Consider the following 20131-nt stretch of genomic DNA (forward strand, 5'->3'; position numbering starts at 1 on the left):
AATAGAGTAGATTTCCGGCAACATTCCAGTGAAAGTTGGCTATTGGCACTGGATGGGCAACATTCAAGTCAAAGTGGTCTTTTGGTATTAATAGAGTAGATTTTCCGGCAACAGTCCAGTGAAAGTGGGATTTTCTCTGGGTAGTTTCTTTGTCACCCCCCTCCCCATATATAAAATCTAAAACGATGGCATTACATCCATAGATCTCCGCCATATGGTTGTTTATTCGACTTACTGCAACGCGCGCCTGCTTATGTATGCCTCTTCTGCTCGTCTGGACATTTTTTAAATCTCTAAGCATATCATGTATCACGAGCGAGGCGAATGGGAATTGCATAATTTCCGAGCACCCCAGGTTTTTAACACCCACGTAGCTGCTAAGTTATTCCATTCCATCATACCAAAGAAACTTGGAAAGATTGAAGTTTCGCACAATTGTCACACCAGTGTGAGTTTAATGAGATTCAAATAAATTTAGAATATTACGTGCGACTAACAAGTTCCAGTCAGAAAAACGAAAAACATAATTCGTATCCATAGGCATAGTGCTTAAATCATTTGCATTGAATAGAAAAATAAGTAGAATTGATCAGTCTTATAGAACTTTAATTTAGTATAAAGTTAATTTAAAACGCTATTGTTTGTTTGTTTGGAAGCAAAGCCACTTTGGGCTATCTGCTGTGTGTGTACACCGCAGGGAATCGAACCTCGAGTTTTAACGTTGTAAATCCGTAGACTTACATATGGTTTGGCTAAGCGGTATGTCTTTTAACAGGCGAATCACATTACATATTGCAGTCAGATACGAGACGTGTATGCATTTGGAAAACGATTTGGGTCAAATCCAATCCCAGTTCACGAAGGGAAGGCATGCACACGGCGATGACAAAATACTGCCTAGGCAGGGATCAATACTGAAATTCAGAGAAGTATTTCACGCCACCCGAAAGTGAGATGTGGTATTCCAGGCACTATTTAGTGCCTCTACTACACATATCTGATTATTCTCACTAAATGGCTATAATGACGTCACGTTACCCATATTTTGTTGTTGAAGCTGAATATTGATAACACTACTGATCTTCCTATGAACGATACTAGATACAGTAATGTAGTCTTATAAGTATTAAGGTTGCCACATGCAGTTGCAGTTGGTCAGAAGGTTCTTTTGATGGATGATAAATCGCATTCCGTCTCACCGTGCTCAACCAATTAACAACTTCTTGGAAGAAAAGGGTATCAAGCGAATGGACCGGCCAGCACCTTTACCTGCTGCAAGTCTGACTAGACATATATATATATATGGAATATTCTGGAAAGATGCTTGACTGCACGTTGATTCACACTCAAACAGTTTTGATGGACTGAAAGTAGCTCTAATGAAAAAATGACCCACATATCTCTGGCAGCACAGCGATTCACTCATCTTAAGTTTGCCACGTTGCTGTAAGATTTGCATTGCTATACGAGACGATATATGACCTATGAACAAGCATTTACTGGTAATATATTGGAGTGCAAAGTCTGTAATACCAAATCCGCATTTTTATAACAGATCTCTTGATTACTCACCTGACGGTGGTAAGTTTACGGATTTACAGCGCTAATAGAATATAGAGAACTTCGATTATACCTTGACTGTTTTCAGCAATGTACCAGTTATGATATTTATAACAGATCTCTTGATTACTCACCTGACGTTTCCCGGTGGTAAGTTTACGGATTTACAGCGCTAATAGAATATAGAGAACTTCGATTATACCTTGACTGTTTTCAGCAATGTACCAGTTATGATATTTATTACTTGCAAAACGTGTTATAGTTTTTGGTCCCAACTTTACTCAAAAATTGCTTTGACTGATCTATAAATACACCGTTTTTACTAGTCAAATTAGGCTAAGAAGAGCATTTCTTATTGTAAAACAACAGCTCCAGTAACAAGCACCACGTGTAACAAGAATTTTCATTAAACTAATTTTTCTTAGCTAGTTAAAAATCTCGATACTTATCATCAACCAGTTGAAGTAAACATTATTATTATTTTTACATGGTATCTAAGTAGAGTTCCTATAAAGTAGATCTAACAGTAATGTAGGCGTGATATCACCAGTATGAAACTAAATTGAGCAATTGAGTTGAAAATAATAGTTCGCGGGATGAGCAGACATAAAGAGATGCTTTGATTTCCTGGCAAACAAATCAAGTGTTTGTTATGCCTGTACGTGTGCGATGATAACTACGATCACTCTGAATATGCTATAAATATAACCGAGCCCTAAACACAATTAAATCGGTTTACATACCACATTATGTTTGGCGTCTCATGCCCAGACTACAGATTCTTTACAAGCTATACATCTCTTTCTCTTTTACTCTTTTTTATATAAAATTTCTCCATGTCTGAAATAAAAAGATCGCATTACTTGGTATGCATAAAACACTAGGCTTAAATGATGAACATTAGCATAATGGGAAAGGTGTCGCTTCTCCGTGCAGAATTTCATTGTTAAGTTGTTTATGTATTACTCTGGCCTGAAAGTCGTTAATTCTTTTTATCTATCTAAGCACAAGAAAGAGAGACAATGATGTTAAGTTCGGCACGTCAGCACAGTTGTTGTGTGCTTAATGCATTATGGATGCTTCAACTTCGGAAAACAAAATGTGACGCCATTTGGGAGTTGTAACAGCTGTTACAAAGATTGCCACGTGATTTACTTTAATTTTCAGACACTATACGTTAATGTGTTTGCTATTTCACACAATTATATCTCCGTTAGGATTCTACTTTAACTTTAGAGAAAAACAACTTTCAAACAGAGATGTTAGTCGTGAATCTGTTGTTTAGTTTTAGGTTTGTTGGGACGTTTCACGTTTTGTCACCATTCACACTAAATTAGAAACTGTCAAGAAAGTCACAACAAATTAACCAGCAAAGTCAATTTAAGGCGATATATATATCTTTCAAATGAAACCGTTTTCTCAAGTCCTTCAGTATTATCTCAATAACAATACAAAAAAAAAAGAGAGAGAAAAGAAAAAGGGAGCCAATTTGATTGAATAACAACGTAGAATTAATTTTGATATAATATAACTTTGTTCAATGTTTGTCCTTAAATCAAACAATAATATTATTGTTTTTTGTGATTCTGGTTCATTTTGCAGCTTTTTTTGGTCAATTAAACCACGCATGTTTCACAAATTCTTAGAATATATTTTCACCTAATATGATAAAGTGAATTATTCCATTCAATATTTAATGCTCCCCCCAGTGTCACAGCAGTATGTCTGTGGACTTACAACGCTAGAAATCTGGTTTCAATGGGCAGAGCACAGATAGCCCATTGTGTAGCTTTGTGCTTAACTTCAAACAACAACAATATTTAATTTGATTTTAATAAGAATTGTGTGTGTATCTACATCTCATACGTCCACTAGTGGGTCAGCGGCAAGTTTACAGACTTAAAACTCTAAATTCCTGGGTTGGAGTCCCTGTGGTAGACAGAGCGTAGTTTTCCTACTATGTAGCATTGCACTAAAACCAAATAAACAAAGCATCTTATACCCCATACGTTTACCCTCTCACTAGTGGGAACGGTATAACGAAAGATAGAAAGAACATTTTTAACAGTATTTCTTCCGCTCATTACGTTAAGGTATTCCTGGACGATGCTTTTACACACCCTCGTCTAAGTTCATCACGTATAGCGAAATATATTCGGGTTTATCGATCCCTTGGATTGTTTGTTTGTTGTGAATTTCGCGCAAAGCTACACGAGGGCTATCTGCGCTAGCCGTCCCTAATTTAGCAGTGTAAGACTAGAGGGAAGGCAGCTAGTCATCACCACCCACCGCCAACTCCTGGGTTACTCTTTTACCAACAAATAGTGGGATTGACCGTCACATTATAACACCCCCACGGCTGAAAGGGCGAGCATGTTTGGTGTGACGGGGATTCGAACCCGCGACCCTCATATTACGAGTCGAGCGCCTTAACCACCTGGCCATGCGATCCCTTGGAGATTTTCAATCTATAATATTTCCACATCATGAATCCAGCACTGAAACGCTGTCTTAAATTAAGTAACTAGGTTCGAATAATACAAATTCCTTTGTCTTTTCTCTTTAGTTTACAGAATTGCTACACTAAAATCTGGGGTTCGAGTCTCTGCGATGGAAGAAGTGCAAATAGCCCATTGTGTAGCTTTGCGCTAAAACAAAGCAAACTTTTCTGCATCTGTCTCTCTTTTTTATCGTTTTTCACTTGATACTTACCTTTTGCCATGTTTTTATACTTATGTAAATTTTGACTTTTTTTCAGGAAATATTTAAAGGGATTTCCAGAACATCAAAATGAAAAGAGCTTATACGTTAATAACCCTAATAGCGGCGCTGTCATTTTCCTGCCTGTCTGTTGCAAGTGATCACTTTGTTGACAAGGTATGTTCTATTTTTTTTAATCTCTTCGGGAAAACGATTCTAAATAAGTTACGTTTAAAATGACTTTCATAATTCCCAAATAATATCAAAATAATATAGAATTCATTTTTCTTTGGAAAATCGTATTTATCCATTAATATTTACTAATAATTGCTCATTTTCATTGTGATTTTGTTTTACCGTATGTCCAAACTGCATCTTTACATAAAGTTTTAGAAATACAGGATAAAAGAATAAGGAAATATATATACATACAGTGAATATGCTGCATATTGCTGTTTTTTGTGGGCTTTTGTCGGCAATCAATGCTAGAATTATTTTTGTTGTTATGCCTAGTTACGCATCTTTGGGCAAACAGTTTGAGAATAGCTGGTCTGACAATGTCTAATTTCATTTCTTCTGGAAACCAAATCTCACTAGATACAGATGCCCTTTTTTGATTAAACTAGAACTAATTATCTTCCTAGACTTAGATGATCTTTTTCAGATAAATCATCATAGGATTACCTATCTTACTTGTTTGTTTGTTTTGCATTTCACGCAAAGCTACACGAGGGCTATCTGCGCTAGCCGTCCCTAATTTAGCAGTGTAAGACTAGAGGGAAGGCAGCTAGTCATCACCATCCACCGCCAACTCTTGGGCTACTCTATCAACGGATAGTGGGATTGAACACCACATTATAACGCCCCCACAGCTGAAAGGGCGAGCATGTTTGATATGACGGGGATTCGAACCCGCGACCCGCAGATTGCGAGTCGAGCGCCCTAACCACCTGGCCATGCTGGGCCGCCTATCTTATTATAGGACCATGTGCCCTTCTTCAGCTAAATCATCACCGAACTACGTGTCTTGCTATAGGTTCATTAAACATTAAACAATTTTTTTATTCACTTGCAACAAAATACCAATGAAAAACTAGTAGCGATAAACAACCAGGAGTGTGAAAAGGAGATACATAAAAATCAACCAGTTACCTATACGATGTAAATCATCTACAAAATCAATATTAATGATAAACCACCATAGATCTAATTATCATACTAAGTCCAGGTTCCGCTAGTTATTCCTAGAATTATTTATATTTACTGTGTTTATCTAGTTGTGTCACTTCGGGCTACTAATTAGCCCATGTCACTTCTTTTGACAAACGGCCTTGAATATATTTGTTCTTTCTTTGATTAGTCGTGCTTTTCCAAGCAAATTAGTGTAAAATCTATTTTAATTAGGTTATTCAAATGTGCTACTTTGAACAAATGATCTTATAGCTTCTTAATCCATCATCCTACACGTAATAATATAATCATACAAATAGGCTTGTTTACGCAAATAATTTACGTCGCAGAAATTCAACGATAATGATGTTGTTGGAAATGAAACGAGTCTCTTTCTTTATTTGCATCTTCTACTGATTAACAAACATGCATTGTAAATTTGAAAATTTTATTGAGTTGTCAAAGAACGAGAAAAAGTACAAAGGCTCGGATGATAACCTTTGGGCTCGGCATGGCCAGGTGGTTAGGGCGCTCGACTCGCAATCTGCGGGTCGCGGGTTCGAATCACCGTCATACCAAACATGCTCGCCCTTTCAACTGTGGGGGTGTTATAATGTGACCGTCAATCCCACTATTCGTTGGTAAAAGAGTAGCCCAAGAGCTGGCGGTGTGTGGTGATGACTAGCTGCCTTCCCTTTAGTCTTACACTGCTAAATGAGGGACGGCTAGCGCAGATAGCCCTCGTGTAGCTTTGCGCGAAATTCATAACAATCGTCATTGATAAGCTTTTTCTTGATTTATGTCATAAATCTAATGTTCTAGATACTTTACTGTTGACAACACTAGCTAAGGGTAGCCGTTAAGGAAGCAAAAACTGTATAAAGGATAGTCTTACTATATAAGATGATTTATTATGTGTATGTATGTGTGTTAGCATCCATCACACAGAGTTGGCTGGTATAATTACCATACGTTTTGGTATGGTAACTAGAAACTGTCCAACCGGGTATAAGGGTTTATTTTTGTTTATTTAGGATTTTTTGTTTGAGAAGCTGGATAAAACCGTCCTAAAATAGGGCATATTTCAATTTTTTCATAGACTTTGCTTTGAATCTAAAGAAACAAGTACTTAATCAGTTAAGTAAGCAAGGTGTACATATAACATCTAAAGGGGACATTTGGGATTTAATAACAAAAGAAAGAAAGAAGGTGAAGATTATCTAACATCATTCTTTCAGTACATTTTGCTTCCTTAATGGGTACCCTCAACTAGTGTTAGATATTGTCCCCCTTCCTTCTTCACTAGCTGCTAATTGCATACCCTGCTTTCTGGAATATAATAATTCACTCACATAACTGATTAAGTACTCGTGTTTTTAAACTCAAAACCAAAAGTTTATAAAAATGGAAACATGCTCTATTTCAGAGAGATTTTTCCCCCCTTCTCGGGTAAACACCATAAAACAAGATAGTCCATGTACACCGGCGCGCAGTTTCCAGTTGCCATACAAAAAACTCGAGCTAGCCAATTTTGGGTGAGGGATTTTAACACACAAACGCACAGGACCATCTTTATAGTAAGATGTACCAATCGCTTATCTTTATAAGCAGCATTCTGCTTTGCATTTCATCCAACTTAACGCTATGTCAACGACAGACATGAGCGTCTGCAAGGGGGGAGGGGCAAGAATGGGCACTTGCCACCCGGAAAATGAGAAACATATTTCTTTATGTATGCCCTTGATTTAGACTTTCTCTCCCCCCCCCATCCCGAAAAAATGAACAACTATAGATTTATTTCTTACTACAATGAATCAGAATAGAATAAGAGATGGGCACAATTATCCAAATTTAATTCTAAAACGAGAATTGTTTAACATAACACAGTGTTGGGGCGTCCCTCTTCCTCCTCTGTCATTATTACAAATTAATTACTTGAGATTGGAAAACTGTCATTCGATGAATAATTATATTCAGACACGGAACGTTTAAGGAATTGGTCGGACAGGTGTTACCAGATGTGAATGAGTTTATCGTGTTCTAACAATAGCTTCATTAATATTCTACTTTCAGATTTCTTCTTGCGTTGTCATCAACACAGGAAAGCTGGGTGTTGTCTGTACATTTATAGTCTCTATATGGATTAAACTTATAAAGCGTGAGCACTCGTTGCGCATTGTCACGCGAAACGAACGTAGTTCATCTTCACAGTAATCACTGAAAGAAAATAAGGCCTAGTATTAATTATAAAAATAAAGTTCTAGAATTCTAAAAAAAATACTTTCAAGAAGCTACACTTGCTATTTTGATATAACTTACTCATAAATCAAATGAATATATAATATAATGTTGTGAACGTCAGTTGCAAGTCAATATAGATACAATGTTTTGAAGACATGGTTTGAAATCAATACATAATATCGTGTTTCGAAAGTCTGCTTCTAAGCCAACATAGATAACTTGTTTTGAAAGTCTAGTTTCAAGCCAATACATATAATACCATATTTTGAAAGTCTAGTTTCAAACAATACATATAATACCATATTTTAAAAGTCCAATTTCAAGCCAATACATATAATACCATATTTTGAGTCTCGTTCCACGCAACTACATATAATACCATATTTGAAAGTCCAGTTTCAAGCCAATACATATAATACCATATTTTGAAAGTCTAGTTTCAAGTCAATACATATATTACCATACTTTGAAAGTCTCGTTCTAACCTAACATAGAATATTCTGCTTTGAAAGGACAAATTCAAGGCGGTACATTCCTTACCACACATTTCATCATCAAATTAACCAAGTGTATGTAGTTGGTTTCTTTTAAATGTCGCGCAAACCTACACCAGGGATGTCTGCGCTAGCCATATCTAATTTATCACTGATAGACTAGAGCTAGTCACCACCACCACACACCGCTAACTCTTTACTAATGAATATTGGGATTGACCGTCGCATTATTACGCCCCCACGACTAAAAGGGGGGCATGTTTGGTGGGATGGGGATTCGAGCTCATGACCCTCAGATTGCGAGTCAATCACCCATGCTGGGCCCGTAAGTAGTTGATGACTACTGATAAAAATGGACGAATTTATATAGGTTTAGCGACCTCATGAACAGTATGAAACAAGTCTAACATCAAGATCAACCGAATCAAAAAGCTTCCAATCATTAGCTCCTTCCACATCCAATATCAACTGTATCATTTGATTTCTTCTTTAAAAATTTCTTCTTTGTTGTTTTTTCGTGAAATTTTGCCCCAGCGTTTGTAAACAACAACAACGACAAAAAAAAAGTATCTCTACTTCTTCCAAGTACATATTTTTTATCGTGGCAATATTTTACTGAAATGGAAATGTAATGGTGCTGTGGTAGGATCAGCTGAAGGCTATTTGAATTTTATGGATATTTCCTGTGGCAGAATCAGCTGAAGGTTATTTGAAGCTTGTGGATATTTCCTGTGGCAGGATTAGCTGAAGGATATTTGAAGCTTATGGCTATTTCCTGTGGCAGGATCAGCTGAAGGTTATTTGAAGCATATGGATATTCCCTGTGGCAGGATCAGCTGAAGGTTATTTGAAGCTTATGGACATTTCCTGTGGCAAGATCAGCTGAAGGATATTTGAAGCTTATGGCTATTTCCTGTTTTCCTAAGATTAAATACACCAAGAATTCCTGCTGAACGTCTTCTCTTATGAACAGATATGCACTATGAAAGTGTTTTAAAGAAAACAATTAATAGAAAATTAATCGTAATGATTAAAATAATAGTAGAAAAATCTACTCGTATCCCGTATTTTGCATTTTTCTGGTTGTTAAATTAATTTTGAAAATAGACGATAATAGCAATAACGTAATAAAATAAAGCAACAGTGCCTTGCGTTATTTAATACTTTTAATATCTGCATAACACTAAAATCATTCCCTTTCTAAAAAATAAAAAAGAGGAAGGGAATATATCTGACTTGTCATAATTTCGCATTTAAGTCTTAAATAATTCAACTTCGTTTTAAAACCATTTGTGACATGCTCTATTTTTCGTCACTACTGAGAGGTTAAATTTTGTTTTTCACAGTGATATCCATATCAATGTTTTTGCAAGAATAATACAACAGCATTTTCTGCTACATTCCATTAGATTTTCCATGAAATTCAGTATATACTATTTGAGTAGTCGAAAGTTTGTAGGTTCAAATATAAACATCAAATCTGGATAAAGAAATGGCCTGAATTGATTTACTACCTGATTATTCGAAATGAGTTATACTGATAATTCGTGACACTATTATTAATGTAAAAGGTGATTAAAAAGTCAGGGTAGATAACTTTAGATATCTTTTTTAGTGACATGCCAGACAAATTTAAGTTTAAAACACATTTGATTTTAATGAAAATGTTTTAACCTTTTGTGTCTTAAACGTAATTTTGTCTGGTGTATCATTAAAAACGCTTCTAATATTATTAATTATTGATTAAGTATTGTCAAAATATTACAATTTATTTAAAGCTATAAATGACCCCTTTCGACTCTACAAAAGTTAATGAATATTTTATAGCTCTTAAAATTTGAAAAAGTCTTATTATATTAAAGCATGAAGTTAATTTGTAAGGACAGTTAATAAATCGTTATCTGTAATCCAGCATTTATCATTGACAGTTAATAAATTGTTATCTGTAATCCAGCATTTATCATTCAAAGTGGAAAAATCGATGTTTTAATACACTATAAAACTTTTATGAATGTCCCTCGGTGGTCAAAGGTGAGTTTACAGGCTTATATTGTTAAAATCTGGGGATCGATTTCTCACGGTGTACATAGCGTAGGTAGAGCTGACGAGCGAGGGGGGGGGGCAAGGGGGCAGCTGTCCCGGGGCCCGGCAGTGGAATATTCGAAAGCTCATTAGAAATACATACTTAATGAGTTAAAATGGCTACTGCTTTTTTCGTGAATTCGTGAAGAAATTTGTCACCAAAATATCTTTTATGAAAAATCAGCAAAAGTTAATAAATAGAATGAAAGGGGAGCCCGATGATATTACTGACCAAGAGGCCTGGGCTGACTCTCGACGCCCCTGAGCGTAGGTAGAACAGTGTATAGCTTTGAACTAAAATAACACCTAATACCAATTCATTCTTTTATAAAATTAGTATTTTCAACCTGACTGAATGACACCTTACGTTCACACGGACTAAATGACTAGTTCAAAGACCTCTAGATTTCATCTGTAGCCATCCATAATCTTGAATAACTGACAAAGAGAGGGCTGGCATTCAGCAGATATCCGCCACTATAAGGGCTTTCTGTAGCTCTTTGAATCGAGTAATACGATTGACTATCATTTTTATAACGCGCTCACAGTTGAACGTTTGGAGTTTGTTCAGTGGCATTGTCACTCAAACCTTAGACCTTCCGATCCGCATTTCGGCTCGCTAACCATTTATAAGGATATTGGTTTTATGGGGATTTCATTTGCTTACTGTGAGAGAACATTAATTTATTGAAAAAAATAATAATAATAGCAAGAAAAATTATATTTTATTCATACTAACTTGGGTTGTTTGTGGACAAATTTATACATTGTTCGTTTGTTTCAGAGCAAAGTCACATTGGGCTATCTGCTGTGTCCGTCGCGCGAAATCGAATCCTGGATTTTAGCGTTACAAGTCCTTAGACTTACCGCTGTCCCACTGGGGGGACATTCATACATTATCTTCAAAATGACCCAGCCACAAACTCATCAGTGATATTAAGTGATTTATAATTTTTAATGTCAGAAACGACCTTTTAGGGCCTAATCTCTTCTTTAGCACACGGTTAGAATATATACCCCGAGTAACAGTTTACATTAAAAACGTTGAATCATTTTATTTTCGGTGTATATCTTCTACGTTTTGTGATTACTTACGCATTTTCTTGCGTGATCCTTTCGATAATCCTAGTTTTTGATACACTTCGTTTACTTAATTATAAACGATATTACTCCAAATAGTTAAGATGTATATGTTCTGTTGAAGATCACGAAAAGTATCGAAATCTTCATTCAGACAATTTAGTTTTTTTAAGAGTTTTTAACTCATCGATAAAGTTGTCATTGTAGCAAAATGAAAATGAAACGTGTAGTCCTATAAACTGAAGATTAGTAAATTTTGATTACTAAAACTTAGATCCAAGAAAACGTATTCATATACATTATTTATAATGGTTTGATAAATGACAGCTGTCACAGACGCAGTTATGGAAAACGTTCTATTGAATACATCCCAGCCCACCATTATTGGATATTACTTAAAGTGTTGTTTAAAGGAAGAAAAATTTGATATTGACACATTATAAGAAGTGAAGTATGCGCAAACAGAAAGTTCGATAGATTAACGAGTTCGTGAAAAATGTATTATAAAGATAATGAACTGAAATTATCATATTTTCTTAAAGATAATACAGGAACCCAAAATCATCTATATAAATATAATAATACTGTATCTTGTATTTCCATGTAACTACTTTGCAGAATATGGATGTATCTTCACCAAAATTGGTATGGAGGTTCATTAGGTCCATGCGGGGGTACATACAAATTTTCAGTTTTGCGTTTTGTGGTTTTTATGGATGCTTTTGCGTTTTCTATTTTTTACCACCACTTCGCTCCTGTTGATGGAACTTCACAAAAATTGGCATTAAAGTTTATTGGATCCATGCAAACTTGCGGTTTCACATTTTGTGTTCTGCAGTTTTTGTTGTGATTTTTATAATTACATTTAAGGGAAGCAACTTTTCATCTCCTAAAATAACCTTTCATTAATCTAGTTAGTACATATATATATATTTGTTTGTTGCTAAACGCAAAGCTGCACAGTGGCTGTACTGTACTCACAGCAAGTATCGAAACCCGAATTTTTGTCGTTGTAGGCCCTCAGACTTACAGCTGAGTCAACGTGGGGCATATATATATTTGTTTGTTGCTAAACGCAAAGCTGCACAGTGGAGTGTCTGTACTGTACTCACAGCAAGTATCGAAACCCGAATTTTTGTCGTTGTAGGCCATCAGACTTACAGCTGAGTCAACGTGGGGCATATACATATGTATCAGTTCCCAGTGCCTTAATGTGCTATATTCTGCCAATATTTTTCTTTTATTGAAAAAGTAAATAAGAAAGAAAGACAGAAAATAAAATTAGTCCGAATAAAGCAAAAGAACATCTCTTTATTTACAGACCTATATATTGTACATGCATACTTACACAGACATATATTTGGACAAAAATCTTCTTTCACATGCACACGATATATTAAATCCAGCGCTATTTATAGATATTTAACAATAATAATAATTACGAATACCACTAAATTTGATAAAAAAACAACTTATACAAAAAATACAGTTTCTAAATAAAGATTTTATAATTTGTAGATAAACTGTGATTTTGTATCAAATATTTGTAATGCTCATTAGGTATTTTATATCAATCTTTATACAAGATTTAGTAAAAATAGAAATGTAAAGACTGGTGGGTAAAAACCTAACTTAAAAATACCATCTCTTAAAAATTGTTTTCGAAAACTAATGGTAGTCCTAACCAACCCTGTTATAGTTTTTAAATATGAAATAATCACTATAGTTTGATTTTTTATACGACGACATTTTAAATCTAAGGCAGCAAAAATATTCTGAAACCACACCTATTAAAGACCAAGTATTAAAAGTAAATTCTCAACCACTGAGCGGATTAGATGTTCGATTTTTAGCGTGTTTCACAAAAAAATTTGGAAGAAACACATAAAAAAAAACTTAAAAAGTTTTAGAAAGCGGAAAAACGGTCACTTAATTATGGCTTGATTTTAAAATGCAACTGTAATTATTTAATTTAAAATTGCAGGGAAGATAAAAATACAAAACTCACATCATCTACTAGGTAGCAGTGACTATATCGTATCATTTTTACCTTGAGAAACTACGATCTACGTGAAGATCCAGAGGTGTCAAAACTCACATCATCTACTAGGTAGCAGTGACTATATCATAGCATTTTTACCTCGAGAAACTACGATCTACGTGAAGATCCAGAGGTGTCAAAACTCATATCATCTACTAGGTAGCAGTGACTATATCATAGCATTTTTACCTTGAGAAACTACGATCTACGTGAAGATCCAGAGGTGTCAAAACTCATATCATATGCTAGGAGCAGTGACTACATTATAGTAGTTTTATTTCGAGAAACTGCTTATCTAAGATCTACGTAAATATCCACATGTGACAAAACTCATTTCACCTCCTAAGTAGCAGAAGCTTTTTCATAGCATTTTTACCTTGAGAAACTAGATCTACGTGAAGATCCAGAATAATTTTGTTTTGGCATTTAATTATTTACTTGTTTGCGTTTAAACGTAAAGCTACACAGTGGGCTATCTGCACTGTACCACTACGAATATCGAACCCAGATTTTAGCGTATAAGCCTTCAAGTTTACCACCGAACCACTGGGAGGGGACATTTAGTGAAATTACCATAGATCTTCTTTGTACTTGAAATGCTTGCTATATTATTAATCATGCGAAGTTCTCTTAATAATAGATTAATGGAATTCTTTGGAAAATCTCAGACATATAATCATTTTGATTAATTAACACTTATCATTGTTAAGCTTTTGACATTAAATGGCGTTGTTTCAAATGTTATAAAGTGTTATTCAGGAAGGATTTACATCGTTTTTCCAGGATTATGTATACAATAGCACAAGGCTGTTACTTAAAATTTGATGTCTCCTGGTGGCTCAGTGAAACATCTCAGGGCTTATAACGCTAAAAATCGCGTTTCGATACCAGCCGTGGGCAGATCAAAGTGTTGTAAAACTTTGCTCACACTTTATATTTAATGGTGCTCAGTGTTGCATAACCTTGTTCATACTTTATATGCAGTGTTCAAAGTGTTGCATAACCTTTATTTACACTTTATATTCAATAGTGTCCAAAGTGTTGCATAACCATGTTCATACTTTATATTCAATGGTGTTCAAAGTGTTGCAAAACCCTGTTCATACTTTATATTCAATGGTGTTCAAAGTGTTGCAGAACCCTGTTCATACTTTATATTCAATGGTGTTCAAAGTGTTGCAGAACCCAGCTCATACTTTATTTTCAATGGTGTTCAAAGTGTTGCATAACTTTGTTCATACTTTATATTCGATGGCGTTCAAAGTGTTGCATAACCTTGTTCTTACTTTAATATGTTTTGTTGTTCAAGCTGTTATATGACACTGATCACACTTTACCATATTGTTCATGTTCGTATGGTTGTTCAAATTGTAACGTAATAATGTTCAGACAGTTGCGTATTACTGTCCATATTTTATGTACATTAGTGTTTAGATTGTTCCATAACATTGTCCAGACTTTAACATGTCATTCAGACTGTTGATTAACATTACCTAACTTTAACATGTTCTTTAAAATGTGGCAAACCATTATTTAGACTTTCTTAATAAGTTGTTGTTCAAAATTTTAGGTAACATAGTCCAGACTTTAACGTGCTGTGGTTCAGATGACATAATATTGTTCAGATATTTTACAACTTGTTGTTTAGACTGTTGCGTAACATTGCCCAGACCTTAACATGTTGTTCAAAATGTCACGTAAATCACATAATTTTGCCCAGACTTTAACACGTTATCGTTCAAACTGTTACATAATACTGCCTAGCAAAATGTTGTTGTTCAGAATGTGACATATCATCGTTAAGATTTTCAAAACGTTGTTCAAACCGTTATATAACAGCTTCCAGATTTTAGCGTACTGAAATTCAGAATGTGATATAACAATGTTCAAACTTTAATTAAAGTGTTGTTGTTCATATTGTTACATGAAATTGTCCAGACTTGAACATTGTTTGCTCATACCGTTACATAACATTGCCCAAACATCAATACGTTTTTATTCATAACAACATTTAGCACCAAATTCTGTAGACGTTTTTTGACAATATAATTATGCATGGTAATTTTATATTGACCAATTTTTAATATTTGAGATAATATAAAAACATTCCCATAATTGCAATTTTCATCAGAAGTTTAACATTTATTTTTAATTTTCTTATTCGTTTTATAATTTTGAATAATAAAAGTAGAGGAAGCAAAAACAAATACTATACAGACATATTTACTTTAGAGTTTGTGAACATTTTTATATTTAAAGCAGGAGAGAATTACTATTCCCCATTTAAAAGATTCACAGAAGTAATCCACTAACACAAACACAATGGTTTTCAGAGCCTGCCCTCTTGTCGGGCTAAGGGTGTTTGTGGCTACGTCCAGGTCAATCCGTATGGAGTAAGCTCAGAACAGTTCTGTCGTTGCCCCCAGGGATCGTGCCCTCTTACCACTGATCTGTTCGATGGAAAGACAGTGCCTCATGGATACGACCAGTACAAGGTAAGGTGGTATGAAACTAAGGTATAGACAGCTTACTTTAACTACCAAGTTGGTAAGTACACAGTCACAAAATGAGCTGACTACCGAGTTACTAACGTATAATGAGTGTGATTAAAAACTGTAAAACAGTACAAGAAAAAGTCTTACTAACATACAACTTTCATAAATTATAATGCGACCAACAGTGCTAATAATACAAAATAAATATTAAAGCAAAACAATCTTGATTAAGATTCACAATATTTAGAAGTAGCCTTAACCAGTGTTCCCTCTAAGCTGCGCGGCCGCACAACAACCAATCAAGCGCTGTGCACTTTATTACTCCAGCCGCGTATACCTCCAGTAATGGTGAGGAGTTTCAACATGTTGACAGCCTTAATGACCCTGGCAGTCGATAGGCCTAAAGCCCAAATAACCAACTGGTAGCATTCCAAAGCGGCCTAATAATGCAATACGGTCGATAATCTAAACCACCCTAAACAAAACTGGTAGCGCACATCCGCACATTGCCTTGATACTGGTGCACATGAAAAAAATCATTTCTCATATACATTGAAGATATTAGAGGGAACATTGATCATGATATGATAACATCGAAATGAAGCAAAACCAGAGTTTCCGTTTCCTGTTATGATTCACAATATATAAATATAGTTTAAACTAAAAAACTCGTTGTTCTGGAGGCTGCTTGTCCCGAGTACAATAAAAAAATAAAAGTCGACTTATGAACAGAGTTACAACTGAATAGCAAGCTTTAAACACGTCTGTGTATACATATTTGGCTATTCAAAGTATAATTTACTCTCATGTTTCAAATAATCGTATCTGTACGATTATTAATTTTAGAGACGTTTTACAACTTGGACGATGCTTATTTGGATCTGCATGATTATTTTTTTCAATCATCTTTAACGAAAAACACAAAATTCAATTTCATACTTTGGTTTCGACCTGTACAATCACTAAATTTGAAGTCTGAATTTTTCCACCCTTCACTACTATTTGGAACATGGGAGTGAGCACTTAAATCTGTGGTGCCATCTGGTGGGTGGAATATTATTTCTAACCGGCTTTTTTTTACCCGCTCTATAGATATATTTGTGTACAGTCTTTTACGAGTAAATGCGAAATTATAAAGTGACCTAAAACGTAATTTTCAGTTATTATTCACCGGTAACACTTTAAAATCAATAATCTATATAAGAGTAATACCTCAAGAACTGATATTATATGTAAATGGAAACTTAAGTGACGAGATTAGTATCAAATACAAAATGAAGCTTTGACTTTAGCAACCGTTTATTCGTTTGTTTCATTTTTGGCTTTTTTTTTAAAAGATTTATTTTTCCAATTCCTTAAGAGTAAATGTCTTGTCAATTTTTGTGATATCATAATACTTTTCACATGATTTAATTTTGAGAAAAATAATTACAAAATTATAGACTTATATAATCAAAGTTTAAACCATTTCTGAACTTCTTGTCACAAAAAAATCTTTCATAGTATTGTTGTCTCCCCTTTGTAACAGTTTTGTGACAGACAACCCCAACTTCATGTCTGTCAAGACGATGAAGCAGTTTACAGTTATAAAAAGAAGTCTTTCGTCTACAAAGATACATTCGATGTTGACGTACGAATTCGCTGCTTGTGCCCATCGGATCATGTCTTTGTAAAGAACGACACCAAGTTCTTCTACGGAGAAAATACTTCCTTCCTTTGGATTCAGTATAATTGCCGAGCGGTAATTAATATCTTCCTTCTGCTTTCCAAATACCAGATCGACATTATTATGATTAAGTTAAACATTAGTGTTACACGCAAATTACGAAGAATTTAAGAGGCGTTCGTAACTAGCTTTTCGACCATTTAAAACTTAAAATAAAGTGTAGAATGAAACGAACTTTAGTCATCTATTTTTATCGTTAAAAACAACATTGCTCTGCTATCACAGATGTTATTAGATGAGTAATCTAAAATTATATTAAAAATTCATTAATTTTCTATTTTAAACTATTCCTGTATCGTCAAAAGTCAACACACCAAATGGTAATAGCGCCATTAAGCACTAATAGAGTTGATGGGAATAATATTAATTAGAAGATCAGTTTGATAATTTTGCTTCGAAACCTTTGTTTATTCAATAAAATGTAACTAAGAATTTTGTTTTCGATTTATTTAGCCAAATATCTGCAACCCTAGTGACACCTGCCGAACAGTCACCGAATCTTACGATAAGATTTTGCATCGTAAGAAGAATTTAGTCTCAAGGCAATGCGTCTGTCCGGAAGAAATGTACTGCCCTCATCATTTAGAACTTGCTTTTGAGAGAGTGGACTTCGGTAAGGGCGGCTTCTACCAAATGAGATGCATGCAGGACAACTGACCATCCCATGACCGACCAACGTTTTTATTAAGTAGTCAAAGCTTTCCTCCTGCATAGTTTAGTGTTTCAAAAATTGTAACATGGACCAAACTGATTTTCTAAACTGATCTCTAAATCATACTTTACTTAATATTTGAAATATCAGTTTGTCAATTGTTCTTCAAATATGTATCGTTGGAAAATGTCCTAATGAGTATGTTATCGCGAAGTTTAATAACACCACCCATAACCGTTTGTTTTTGTTGTTGTTGTTGGTTTTTATGTCACCATCCGAATGTTTTGGAACAAATGATTAACATACTCTGTAAACTTTTCTTCATTTGACAATGAATAGTTATGAATAAAATAGTTTGAACTCAGCCGTATGCCTTTCCGTAATAATATTAGCTTTTAAGGTTAGTTTTTAAATTCTGATAGACTAAGTTGGTAGGCAGAAGCTGAACGAAATCATGAATGAACAACAAAAAAGTAAAATATTTAAATGTAAGCGAAGTTTTGTATATATATAGTATTCGAATCAATTTATCTTTCTTTAGAAAAGCTAAGGCCGGGTTTTGTCCCCGCCAGTTGCTTAGCGGCAATTTTGTAGGTTTATAATGCTAAAAATCTGGTTTTGATACCCGCAGTGAGCAAAGCGCAGAAGCACGTTGTGTAGCTATGTGCTTAAAAACAAATAAACAATTTAATTACGGAAATGAAAATGTATTTTCTAAGATATAAGTAGCAAGGAGTATAGTTTATTTTCAATATTACGTTCGAAAGTCATATTGTTAAAAATGACTGTTACCTCCTACAAAAGTAACTAAGAATGTAAACAATCCGACATGCAAATATTATACTCTTATAACCATTATTGTATATTACAGAATAAATTATGGTAACAATATTATATGTAAACACAAAAGGCTTATAACAGAAATTGTCATGTAAAGAATGGAGTATGTGAACAATATTATATGTAAACACTATAGGCTTATAACAAAAATTGTCATGTAAAGAATGGAGTATGTGAACAGTATTATATGTAAACACTATAGGCTTATAACAAAAATTGTCATGTAAAGAATGAAGTATGTGAACAATATTATATGTAAACACTATAGGCTTATAACAAAAATTGTCATGTAAAGAATGAAGTATGTGAACAATATTATATGCAAGTATTATATACATATAATCACCACTGTTTTTGGAAGAAAGGCTAAGGAAAATTAAATGAAGAAGAGATGTGAAATTTAATAAATTCAAAGAAATATTGAAAACCGCAGCGTCTAAGGTTTACCTGTGAATTAACATGTCTAAAGTTTTACTATATTTAAAAATTAACATACTGAAAAACATAATATTTAAGGTTTAACTCTATTTTAAAGTTTTGATGACTGTCAAACTATTTTTAGTAGTATATATAGTAATGTAAATATGTGGGTGTGTTGGGCTAAGAATTATTCTAAATATGTGTCAGCGACTTGTTGGCGATAAATTCGACACTACACGAACAACACACATTCCATTTGTTTTAAAATAAGCTATATATTCAAACAATGAAACGTATTATTATATTATATTAAACGTATGTACAAATATTCTTTACACTATGGAGATCATAGTTATATGTTAAACACCATACAATTCTCTTCTTCTTGTCAAAAGTCCACTTAGGCCAATTCAATTGCTTTAGAACAGTGGTCTGCAACCTATGATCCGCGGGTCACTTACTGACCCGCCAAAAGTTGGCTTCACCATTGCAACCCGTAAGGGCACAATCATTGTTCAGTTCAAATTTCTCGGCTATGTGAGAAAAACAACGATATTAAAGGAAAGATGGGAAAGAGTCACGGCTATGGAGAATTTTAAGATCAATTTCCGGGAAAAATATCAAACTGGT

At 34.4% G+C, this 20131-nt stretch overlaps 1 protein-coding gene across 1 annotated transcript in view; it reads left to right on the plus strand.

Moving 5' to 3' along the window:
* The window catches only part of LOC111088309, a 32965-nt gene extending 14358 nt beyond the window's left edge, over positions 1-18607 (plus strand). The window contains exons 2-5 of the mRNA XM_022398034.1: positions 4319-4437; positions 15702-15863; positions 17392-17604; positions 18043-18607. Of these exons, the coding sequence (XP_022253742.1) occupies positions 4351-4437; positions 15702-15863; positions 17392-17604; positions 18043-18246 (666 nt within the window). The 5' untranslated portion in view covers positions 4319-4350 and the 3' untranslated portion in view covers positions 18247-18607. The remainder of the gene's footprint in view (positions 1-4318; positions 4438-15701; positions 15864-17391; positions 17605-18042) is intronic.
* Positions 18608-20131: the final 1524 nt, after the last annotated feature.

Source organism: Limulus polyphemus, unplaced genomic scaffold (assembly GCF_000517525.1).
Source record: "Limulus polyphemus unplaced genomic scaffold, Limulus_polyphemus-2.1.2 Scaffold3515, whole genome shotgun sequence".
Classification (NCBI taxonomy): Eukaryota; Metazoa; Arthropoda; class Merostomata; order Xiphosura; family Limulidae; genus Limulus; species Limulus polyphemus.